Raw genomic sequence first — 12505 nt, 5'->3', positions numbered from 1 at the left:
CACCTATATATGATATATAGGGCAAAGTAAGCCCCATGCTTCTAGGTCAAGGTCACAGGAGCTCTTCAAAGTTGGATTGTATACATATTTTGAAGTGACCTTGACCCTGAACTATGGAAGATAACTGTTTCAAACTTAAAAATTATGTGGGGCACATGTTATGCTTTCATCATGAGACACATTTGGTCACATATGATCAAGGTCACTTTGACCCTTATGAAATGTGACCAAAATAAGGTAGTGAACCACTAAAAGTGACCATATCTCATGGTAGAAAGAGCCAATAAGCACCATTGTACTTCCTATGTCTTGAATTAACAGCTTTGTGTTGCATGACCTTGGATGACCTTGACCTTGGGTCAGGGTCACATGTATTTTGGTAGGAAAAATGTGTAAAGCAGTTCTTAGTGTACGATGTCATTGCTAGGTTTAGTTATTTGACAGGGTCAAGGTCATGTAAAGGTCAAGGTCAAGCATGTGAGTCGTATGGGCTTTGCCCTTCTTGTTTTTCTGATCCATATGTTCTTGTCCATTTGGGAATTTCACTGGAGGATTCTTGTGAACATGAGTTTTCAGGGGCATATACCCTGCAGAATAAAGTCATGGGATCTGAAAATGAAACATTGGTGTTTACTGTTCCTTGTGTGTTGCAGTGAAGTTGTCCTGTTCCGACCCAAAGTGATGGCGAGCAAGTTTGAGGAGACAGCTGTCAAATTTACTGGTGACGCCACCAAGCTGCACAAGCTGAAGGGATTCTTGACAGATGAGGCGTATGTTTATTTTATAATCTAAACAGGGGTTCTACTCATTGCAAAATGTTTTGTAAATGTCAAAATATTTTGGTGCCATGGGCAGACCTGTTTTGGAGTAATTTATTACTATTTTTTTTAGGATTTTGGGGGGAAAATACTCCATTTGAGTCCAGACTACGATATTCTAATGTGCTTCAAATTAGGTTTATGTTGCTAATGTTGGCGTTTGTAACCACTGGGTTACTATTTTGGTCATCAGATTACTATTTTTGAGTCACTTGAGAAAAAGTGACGGCCGGCCGGCCGTCCGTAGACACCACCTTAACGTTGGACTTTTCTCGGAAACTATCAAAGCGATCGGGCTCATATTTTGTTTAGTCGTGACCTCCAATGACCTCTACACTTTAACGATGGTTTCGTTGACCTTTGACCTTTTTCAAGGTCACAGGTCAGCGTCAAAGGAAAAATTAGACATTTTATATCTTTGACAAAGTTCATCGGATGTGATTGAAACTTTGTAGGATTATTCTTTACATCAAAGTATTTACATCTGTAGCCTTTTACGAACGTTATCAGAAAAAACAAGGGAGATAACTAGCCTTTTCTGTTCGGCAACACACAACTTAACGTTGGGCTTTTTTCGGAAACTATAAAAGTGACCGGGCTCAAATTTTATGTGAACGTGACTCATTGTGTTGTGAATAGCAATTTCTTCCTGTCCATCTGATGCCTCATATAATATTCAGAACTGCGAAAGTGACTCGATCGAGCGTTTGCTCTTCTTGTTTTACTTGACCATTACTCTCGTCAAGTTTTGGGGGTAAACAGGTCTGCATGGGTATTTTAGCTGTATTTGGCCAATCAAAGCTTTGCAACTCAGTCAGTCAGCCCAGCCTAAATTATAAACACTGATCACTGCTTCATTCTTTGTATATATATCGATATACATGTATACACCAAAAAAGAAGAAACATTTTATATACATGATATGTTAAAACAAGTCGCGTAAGGTGAAAATACAACATTATTTTAGTCAAGCTCAGTCGAACTCACAGAATGAAACTGAACGCATTGCATTTTTTCTGCAAGACCGTACTTTCGTAGCGTCGTCTGTCCACCGCTCGTAGCAAAGGCAGTGAAATTAACAATCAAAAAAAGCGCGGTAGCGGTTGCGCTGAGGAGGATAGCACGCTTTTCTATATCTCTATTCTTTTTAACTCTCTGAACTTTTTTTTTAATCCAAACATATAACCCCCCGTGGGTTTGGGGGAAGAATTTACCCGATGCTCCCCAGCATGTCGTAAGAGGCGACTAACGGATTCTGTTTCTCCTTTTACCCTTGTTAAGTGTTTCTTGTATAGAATATAGTCAATGTTTGTAATGATTTTAGTCAAGCAGTATGTAAGAAATGTTAAGTCCTTTTTACTGGAAACTTGCATTCTCCCAGTAAGGTCATATATTGTACTACGTTGCAATTTTTTGATTAGTGCTTTTGTGAACAAGAAACAATTAACAAGTGGCTCTATCCCATCTCCCCCCCTTTCCCCGTCGCGATATAACCTTCGTGGTTGAAAACGACGACACCAAATAAGAAAGAAAGAAAGAAACATATCATATCTATATGTTTTTGGAATCAGGAACGAACAAGGAATCAGATGAAATTGTTTTTAAATCGATTTCGGAAATTTAATTTTAATCATAATTTTTAAATTTTCAGAGCTTGTTTTTAATCCGAATATAACATATTTATATGTTTTTGGAATAAAAAAATTATGAAGAATACGATAAACGTAAGTTTGGATCGTTTTATAAAAAAATAATTTTGATTACAATTTTTGACTCACATGCGAAGCAAAAGTGAGTCTATGTACTCACCCGAGTCATCCGTCCGTCCGGACGTCCGTCCGTCCGTCCGGAAAACTTTAACGTTGGATATTTCTTGGACACTATTCAGTCTATCAGTACCAAATTTGGCAAGATGGTGTATGATGACAAGGCCCCAAAAAACATACATAGCATCTTGACCTTGCTTCAAGGTCAAGGTCGCAGGGGCCATAAATGTTGTCTAAAAAACAGCTATTTTTCACATTTTTCCCATTTTCTCTGAAGTTTTTGAGATTGAATACCTCACCTATATATGGTATATAGGGCAAAGTAAGCCCCATCTTTTGATACCAGTTTGGTTTACCTTGCTTCAAGGTCAAGGTCACAGGAGCTCTTCAAAGTTGGATTGTATACATATTTTGAAGTGACCTTGACCCTGAACTATGGAAGATAACTGTTTCAAACTTAAAAATTATGTGGGGCACATGTTATGCTTTCATCATGAGACACATTTGGTCACATATGATCAAGGTCAAGGTCACTTTGACCCTTATGAAATGTGACCAAAATAAGGTAGTGAACCAGTAAAAGTGACCATATCTCATGGTAGAAAGAGCCAATAAGCACCATTGTACTTCCTATGTCTTGAATTAACAGCTTTGTGTTGAATGACCTTGGATGACCTTGACCTTGGGTCAAGGTCACATGTATTTTGGTAGGAAAAATGTGTAAAGCAGTTCTTAGTGTATGATGTCATTGCTAGGTTTAGTTATTTGACCTTGACCCTGAAGGTCAAGGTCATGTAAAGGTCAAGCATGTGAGTCGTATGGGCTTTGCCCTTCTTGTTAGATTTTAAATGACCAAAGTCATTAATTAATTTTTAAGCCTCCAAGCTGAAATGCAATACAGTAAAACCTGTCTCTAAAGGACACCCTTGGGGTGTGGTAATGGTGTCCCTATTAGACAGGTGTCCTTTCTTCACAGGTGGAGGGGCCGGGGCAATATTTTACAAAGAGCACTGAAAGAGAGAGAGAGAGAGAGAGAGAGAGAGAGAGAGAGAGAGAGAGAGAGAGAGAGAAAATTGAGCTATTGAATACATAGGCTACAGTAGAACCCCCTGTTTACGACTTTGGAAAAACCTTGAAAATTAGGTCGTAAAAGAGGGGGGGGGGGGGGGTCGTAAAAGGGGGGTTTGAGTTTTTGGCCCGGGCGGTCATGAATTTGGTTGCCGTGTATCTACTGTCATGTTTACACACAAACACACAGTTGCAGTTTACTGTCGTATCAAAACACACACGCACAGACACACACCCAAACACATTGCAGCAGAACAACTTGAACTCAAATTTCAAAGAAAATTTACTCATGGCGTAATACTCGCTCCCCGCTGAGTGAAGCACATTTGACATTGTGGCGCAACCAGTAAAATCCGAATGTCCTAACTCGATAGAAAGCATAACGACTTTTCTCCCGAATCATCTTTCCGCTCATATGAATGATTCTTCGCCTTGCATCGCTGAACTTGACCACGATCGTTGAGGTCTTCGTACAGGCTCCTCTCTTTGCGTACTTTCGCTTCGCTATCCTTTTCACCATCTAGATAACACCACAGGATTTTCGTATTCCCGACTCCCAAGGAAGTCGCCGCGGATTGCCACTTAGCTCGATTAGCGATTACTTTATTAGCTCTCTACTCAAGAGTCTGCGCTTTTCTTTTTCTTTCGCGAATCTTCGTTTGTCAACAAGACAGTCGTCGTGACAAGATAGTGTGCAGAAAAAAACGGATGTATCAGGATCTCGCGCGCGCGAGATTTCATTTTTGACTCCCATGCGAAGCAAAAGTGAGTCTACAGTCGAGACCGGATGTAAGAAAGTCGTCGGGACCCACTTTTTGTCTTTCATACATCCGGTCTTTACTAAATCCGGTTAACCGGATGTATGAAAATATTGTGGATTGACTTTCATACATCCGGCCACGTGCCTGTTACTTGATAAAAGTAGGGTTTTTTTTCATATCATTTTTTTTATTTATTTGTCTTTTTATGTTTAAATGTTTTGATACATATCCTTGTTAGAAGAAAAGGTTTGTGAATAACAAGTGGAAAAGTACATGTACTTACATACACTCACACAGTCAGGACAACCGATAGAAAGAGCAACTGTTTGTGTAAGGAACTGTTCTGCTTTGCATAAGGCCGTGCACTCTCCGCCCCCCACCCCCCCTCCCGTCCCTCTGTGTGTGTGTGTGTTTGTGTTTGTGTGTGGCTCAACTGTATTGTGTGTGTTCCCTCCACAACCCTTTTGCGCTTTTGACAATGTTTTTGGTCGTGGAAGCTTTGTAATGACCAATGGCGTAGCAAATAACATTTTCTGAGTTCTCTCTCTCTCCCTCTCTCTCTCTCTCTCTCTCTCTCTCTCTCTCTCTCTCTCTCTCTCTCTCTCTCTCTCTCTCTCTCTCTCTCCAAAATGCACACATTTATAACACACACACACACACGCGCGCGCACTGAATACAAAAAAGTGAGTTAAACTTAAAACCAGTTTAATCGATTAAAACAACAACAACAACAACATAAAAAAAACTGAGTCACACCCACGACCAATGCCTCTGGTTCTAATTGTACAAAAAAATGCCTTCCTGGGCTATTATGGCTCTTCAGTCATGACAAATTTATAACAGGCTAAAATGACTGAATAGACAAACAAAACAGATTATTAATGGAGTTAAACATAAAATCAGTTTAATGGATAAAATCAACAACAACAAGAACATAAAAACAACAACAAGAACATAAAAACAACATAACATACAACAAAAAAAATACAACAACATAAAATACAACAACATAAAAAACAACAACATAAAAAGATAACAACTGATTCACATCCTTGACCAATGTCTCTGGTTATAAATGTAACAAAAATGGCTTCTGGGCTTTTATGGGTCTTCGTGACGAATTTGTAACAGCTTAAAAAAATGATGGAATGGAGAAACAAATTAAACAGAACAACTCGTTGACAGCTATAGAATCTGGATAAAAATCAGATGGTGGGGAAGTTTTCAGGGCATCCTCATTTGGTGACTTGGGTCTACTTTCGTTTTCTTACAACCGATCTTGCTTCTTCTTCTTCCATTTAACGCCCAGGGTCAACATTCTGACTATTAGTGGCGCATTGAGACTTAATGCCGTGTGAGATGGAATTTTTTTTTTTTTTTTACTTTATTCCAAGTCCCACGGGTATTTGTTGGACATTTTTATCTATGCCTTTACAATTTTGCCAGGAAAGACCCTTTTGTCAATCGTGGGATCTTTAACGTGCACACCCCAATGTAGTGTACACGAAGGGACCTCGGTTTTTCGTCTCATCCGAAAGACTAGCACTTGAACCCACCACCTAGGTTAGGAAAGGGGGGAGAAAATTGCGGCCTGACCCAGGCCTGAACACGCAACCTCTCGCTTCCGAGCGCAAGTGCGTTACCACTCGGCCACCCAGTCCCTTGCAACAATCAATCAATCAATCAATGAGTCTTATATCGCGCATATTCCGTGGGTACAGTTCTAGGCGCTCTGCAGTGATGCCGTGTGAGATGAAATTTTATACGGCCAGTAATTGCAGCCATTTCGGCGCATATTTACCTTTCACGGCCTATTATTCCAAGTCACACGGGTATAGGTAGACAATTATTAACTGTGCCTAAGCAATTTTTGCCAGGAAAGACCCTTTTGTCAATCGTGGGATCTTTAACGTGCACACCCAATGTAGTGTACACGGGGGGGGGGGGGGGGGGGGGGGGGGGGGGGAGTTCGGACACCGAAGAGAGTCTGCACACAAATTTGACTCTGAAATAAAGTCCGGCCTTTGTCGAAGATTGCTTGACTAGAATTTCAATCAATTTTATTGAAAAATGAGGGTGTGACAGTGTCGCCTCAACTTTTACAAAATGCCGTATATGACGTCATCAAAGACATTTATCGAAAACATGAAAAAAACGTCTGGGGATATCATACTCATGAAAAATTTCATAAAGATCGGTCCAGTAGTTTACTCTGAATGGCTCTACACACACACAGACACACACCCACACACCACGACCCTCGTCTCGATTCCCCCCTCTATGTTAAAACATTTAGTCAAACTTTACTAAATGTAACAAGTCGCGTAAGGCAAAAATACAACATTTAGTCAAGTAGCTGTCGAACTCACAGAATGAAACTGAACGCAATGCCATTTTTCAGCAAGACCGTATACTCGTAGCATCGTCAGTCCACCGCTCATGGCAAAGGCAGTGAAATTGACAAGAAGAGCGGGGTAGTAGTTGCGCTAAGAAGGATAGCACGCTTTTCTGTACCTCTCTTTGTTTTAACTTTCTGAGCGTGTTTTTAATCCAAACATATCATATCTATATGTTTTTGGAATCAGGAACCGACAACGAATAAGATGAAAGTGTTTTTAAATTGATTTCGACAATTTAATTTTGATAATAATTTTTATATATTTAATTTTCAGAGCTTGTTTTTAATCCAAATCTATCTATCTATCTATACATATAATAAAAGAGAGTGTCTGTCTGTCTGTGTGTCTGTCTGTGGTCGCCATACCTCAGAGATGGCAAGAGGCAGGAACAAGATGTGCATGGACACTCCCTAGGAGCCGCAGATGTGCACATGGGTTTTAGTTTCTTGATTCATTGTTTCCTTTCTCAGATTATGGACCTCCCATTTATTGAATACAGCCTATATGGTGCAAGACCAGTTCAGTGCCTACTGTTCACCTGTAGCAAGCACGTCATGCCAGTGATATTAGAGACTCGCTATTGCTCCTATGAGGGGAAGAAATGAAGAATGAAAAATTAACTGGACAGTTCCAGAAATTTCTAGAAGGTAAGGGAGATAACTGTTCACCTGTAGCAAGCACATCATGCCAGTGATATTAGAGACTTGCTATTGCTCCTATGAGGGGAAGAAATGAAGAATGAAAAATTAACTGGACAGTTCCGGAAATTTCTAGAGGGTAAGGGAGATAACTCTTTTTTGTCTGTGGTCGCCATACCTCTGAGATGGCAAGAGGCAGGAACAAGATAGTGTGCACGTACACTCCCTAGGTGCCGCGGATGTGCACCTGGGTTTTAGTTTCTTGATTCATTGTTTCCTTTCTCAGATTATGGACCTCCCATTTATTGAATACAGCCTATATGGTGCAAGACCAGTTCAGTGCCTACTGTTCACCTGTAGCAAGCACATCATGCCAGTGATATTAGAGACTCGCTATTGCTCCTATGAGGGGAAGAAATGAAGAAAGAAAAATTAACTGGACAGTTCCGGAGATTTCTAGAAGGTAAGGGAGACTGAACTCTTTTTTTGTATCCAAACAAAGGAGGTAAAGCTAATGATAATGGGATAGCGAGCGTCCTAAATTGCTACAGGGCTCCGCTTACTCCCGGGCGAAGCCGGGCTTAACTGCTATACATATAATAAAAGAGAGTGTCTGTCTGTCTGTGTGTCTGTCTGTGGTCGCCATACCTCAGAGATGGCAAAAGATAAGCACAAGATATTTTGCATGCACACTGCCCTGGACCCACAAATGTGCACCTGGGTTTTAGTTTCTCCAGACATTGTTTCCTTCCTCGGATAATGACCCTCCCCATCTATCAATACAGTCTACATAGTGCAAGGGAGGTAAGTCATGCTTTGTCACCCACGGAAGGGAGGTAACTCTGATCAAACCAGTATACCGTGTCATTCTCAAGGGTTACCCCCCGCCCGCTATCATCCCGCCGACCCCCCCCCCCCCCCCCACACACACACACACACACTAACCCTGCCTCCTGCTCCCCCTCCCTGCCTTCCAGATCATCGCGAATAATGTTTACGAAACGATCGCCTCAGTGACAGATCACGAGAATTTACAGATTTCTCTCCCCTGTTCAAAAAGGTATGACGCGCTCACTCATGAGGTATGCGTGCTTTGATCAGACGGTAACTACATTGGGTGTGAGAAGGGGAAACAAATCACGAAGAACACATTGAACCAGCTCACACTGTCATTTTTCTTATCCACATTGGAATAAGATTCGAGAGGTTTCTGAGAGAGGGGAGAGCAGAAACACCCGGGCGAAGCCGGGCCTGACTGTGTCTGTCTGTGAGGACAGGAACGCGATAGTGTGCATCAACAATGCCTAGGAGCCGCAGATATGCACCTGGGTTTTAGTTTCTTGATTTATTGTTTACTTTCTCATATTATGGAAATTAACCGAACCGTTCATGACATTTTCAAGAAACAAAGGGACGTAACTCTGACTGTGTTATCCAAATAAAGGAGGTAATTAACTCTGATAATTAATGCAAAGCACACATGTCATAACATGCTTTAGGGTTCTGCTAACACCCGGGCGAAGCCGGGTTTGACTGCTAGTACATATAATAAAAGAGAGTGTCTGTCTGTGTGTCTGTCTGTGGTCGCCATACCTCAGAGATGGCAAAAGATAAGCACAAGATATTTTGCATGCACACTGCCCTGGACCCACAAATGTGCACCTGGGTTTTAGTTTCTCCAGACATTGTTTCCTTCCTCGGATAATGACCCTCCCCATCTATCAATACAGTCTACATAGTGCAAGGGAGGTAAGTCATGCTTTGTCACCCACGGAAGGGAGGTAACTCTCATCAAACCAGTATACCGTGTCATTCTCAAGGGTTACCCCCCGCCCGCTATCATCCCGCCGCCCCCCCCCCCCCTCCCACACACACACACACACTAACCCTGCCCCCTGCTCCCCCTCCCTGCCTTCCAGATCATCGCGAATAATGTTTACGAAACGATCGCCTCAGTGAAAGATCACGAGAATTTACAGATTTCTCTCCACTGTTCAAAAAGGTATGACGCGCTCACTCATGAGGTATGCGTGCTTTGATCAGACGGTAACTACATTGGGTGTGAGAAGGGGAAACAAATCACGAAGAACACGTTGAACCAGCTCACACCGTCATTTTTCTTATCCACATTGGAATAAGATTCGAGAGGTTTCTGAGAGAGGGGAGAGCAGAAACACCCGGGCGAAGCCGGGCCTGAGTGTCTGTCTGTCTGTGATCGCACCACCCCCGCTGCCAACGCCGCTGCGCTGCCAGCCCTCCTCCGCCTCCCCCCCGAAGAGAGAAACTTTTAGTTGTGGCTTGGCTCTTCTAAAAAAAAAGCCCCCCCCCCCCCCCCTTTCAATCCCCAGATCCGACCCCCCCCACCACCACCACCGCCGACTCCACAACTACCACTCCCACTAGCTCTACATCATCAACACCAACCCAACCACCATCCCCAGCACCCCCATCATCCCCCATCACCACCACACCAACCCCTTCCTTACCCCCTAAAAGAAAAAAGAATTATAGCAATCTCGATGTCATCACTGCATGTCTACTAAAACCGCTACATTTCGTCTACAACACATCAAAGCACACGCCGCGAGAGCAGAAACACCCGGGCGAAGCCGGGCCTGACTGTGTCTGTCTGTCTGTGAGGACAGGAACGCGGTAGTGTGCATCAACAATGCCTAGGAGCCGCAGATATGCACCTGGGTTTTAGTTTCTTGATTTATTGTTTACTTTCTCATATTATGGACCTCTGCTTTATTGAATACAGCCTATATAGTGCAAGGCCAGTTCAGTGCCTACTGTTCACCTGTAGTAAGCACATAATGCCAGTAATATTAGAGACTCGCTATTGCTCCTACGAGGGGAAGAATCGAACAAGAAAAAATTAACCGAACCGTTCATGACATTTTCAAGAAACAAAGGGACGTAACTCTGACTGTGTTATCCAAATAAAGGAGGTAATTAACTCTGATAATTAATGGAAAGCACACATGTCATAACATGCTTTAGGGTTCTGCTAACACCCGGGCGAAGCCGGGTTTGACTGCTAGTATAACATATTTATATGTTTTTGGAATCAGAAAATGATGGAGAATAAGATGAACGTATATTTGGATCGTTTTATAAATTTTTATTTTTTTTTACAATTTTCAGATTTTTAATGACCAAAGTCATTAATTAATTTTTAAGCCACCAGGCTGAAATGCAATACCGAAGTCCGGGCTTCGTCGAAGATTACTTGACCAAAATTTCAACCAATTTGATTGAAAAATGAGGGCGTGACAGTGCCGCCTCAACTTTCACAAAAAGCCGGATATGACGTCATCAAAGACATTTATCAAAAAAATGAAAAAAACGTTCAGGGATTTCATACCCAGGAGCTCTCATGTCAAATTTCATAAAGATCGGTCCAGTAGTTTAGTCTGAATCGCTCTACACACACACACAGACACAGACACACACACACACACACGCACATACACCACGACCCTCGTCTCGATTCCCCCCTCTACGTTAAAACATTTAGTCAAAACTTGACTAAATGTAAAAAGAGGATGTGCAAGGTCACTGACAACTGGGCAAGATTGAAAGATGATCAAAATGTGTGGGTGCAGACAAAAGGCGAGGCATGAGCAGCTGTGATTTGCCTCAGTGGATTTGTATTACTAAGCTGGCAAACTGTGAAATAGAAATGGATTCACCCAAACAGTAACAAGTAGAAGCACTTAACTCTGGTATCACATACAAGCACAAAACTCTGGTTTCTGTGCTGTTTTTAATAAAGCACTGCTTCAAATTTGTTCCTGTGTGTTCATGTCTTAATCATGTCTTTTCAGATTTGGTCTTTGCGCCCATAGAACACTTGGTAATGCTGGCAACTTCAAGAAGCCAACATTCGTTGCATTTTACGAAGTAGACTTCGTCAAGAACCCTAAGGGCACCAACTACTGGCGTAACAGGTGTGTGTGTGTGCAGCTTTTCCATTGGTCTCTTGTTGGTGATACACCTGTGGGGTTGGCATTCTCCAAAACAGAGACTAAGTAGTATTTTCATTGAGGTTTGTTGCTTGTGGAACAGCTAGGTTAGCTGTAAGGTATAATAACTAAGGTAGAACATTCAGATGCAGTGAAATAAATTTGTCAAAGCTCCTAAGTATCAGAGGGACGATCATGGTGGCCGCTGTCTTTCAGTCGCAGCTGATCATATCTGGAACAAACTCCCTTTGTCTCTACGTCTCAGTCCATCTCTGCCTTCTTTCAAAGCAAATCTCAAGACTCACCTCTTCGGAGAAGCATTCTATGATGATGTAGTTGTCGCGACCCTGTGAATGTCTGCCGTGTATTGGCAGAAGGCAGTAAGTCCAAATTTGGTAAAAATGAGATTTTCATATCATAATGCAGAGGGGAAAAAGGCGCATCTTGTGTCAAAATTTCTAAGATGTGCGATCAATATTTATGGACTTTTTGAAGAAGTAAGTCCACTAAAAAAAATTAATCGAAGGATAAAAATCGGCAAATGGAAGCAAGTCCAGGGACTTTTGGTTTTCAGGTTTGCACTGGACTTACTTCCTTGCAAGCCTCAAAACGAGTTTGCATGGTTTAGCGCTCTATGTCCATTAGCCAATCGCGTTCACCCTTTTGTAATCCTGACTGCGGTTAACCAATCAGAACTAAGCTTATTGTATCATTATTTCCCTGGCCTTTGTCGGGGAAAATGGCGATGAGAGCTGCCGACGTGTTCAACTATCCGAAGCAACAGTAAGTTGGTTTGTTTGTTTCATTTTTGTTGTTGGCAGTTTTGCGTTCCGGTCTGAAATGACTCTCTCAATAGGTGTATGGGAATTTACAACGACAACACTGATTTTCTGACTGATTTGGGTATTCCAATGTGCACTTGCATTGCGGAGCTAGCAAGTAAAATGCCATACCCATAGTTCAAATGCCCATTTATTATGGTTTTGTTGTTGTACGCTACTTCCACCGTGACTTCTTGACTATTGACTTCTGCTATTTTCATCATGATATTTATGGATGCATTAAGCATGTTTCTAATACAAAGATA

General features: G+C 41.9%; 1 protein-coding gene across 1 annotated transcript in view; it reads left to right on the top strand.

Moving 5' to 3' along the window:
• LOC138949290 (protein disulfide-isomerase A3-like) overlaps window positions 1-12505 on the top strand; it is a 37981-nt gene that overhangs the window by 16220 nt on the left and 9256 nt on the right. Inside the window, exons 6-7 of the mRNA XM_070321078.1 lie at window positions 654-770; window positions 11281-11403. Of these exons, the coding sequence (XP_070177179.1) occupies window positions 654-770; window positions 11281-11403 (240 nt within the window). The remainder of the gene's footprint in view (window positions 1-653; window positions 771-11280; window positions 11404-12505) is intronic.

The sequence above is a fragment of the Littorina saxatilis genome, linkage group LG15, assembly GCF_037325665.1.
Source record: "Littorina saxatilis isolate snail1 linkage group LG15, US_GU_Lsax_2.0, whole genome shotgun sequence".
NCBI classification, from domain to species: domain Eukaryota; kingdom Metazoa; phylum Mollusca; class Gastropoda; order Littorinimorpha; family Littorinidae; genus Littorina; species Littorina saxatilis.
The sequence above is the reverse complement of the archived record's forward strand: the minus strand, read 5'-3'. Positions and strand labels throughout refer to the sequence as shown.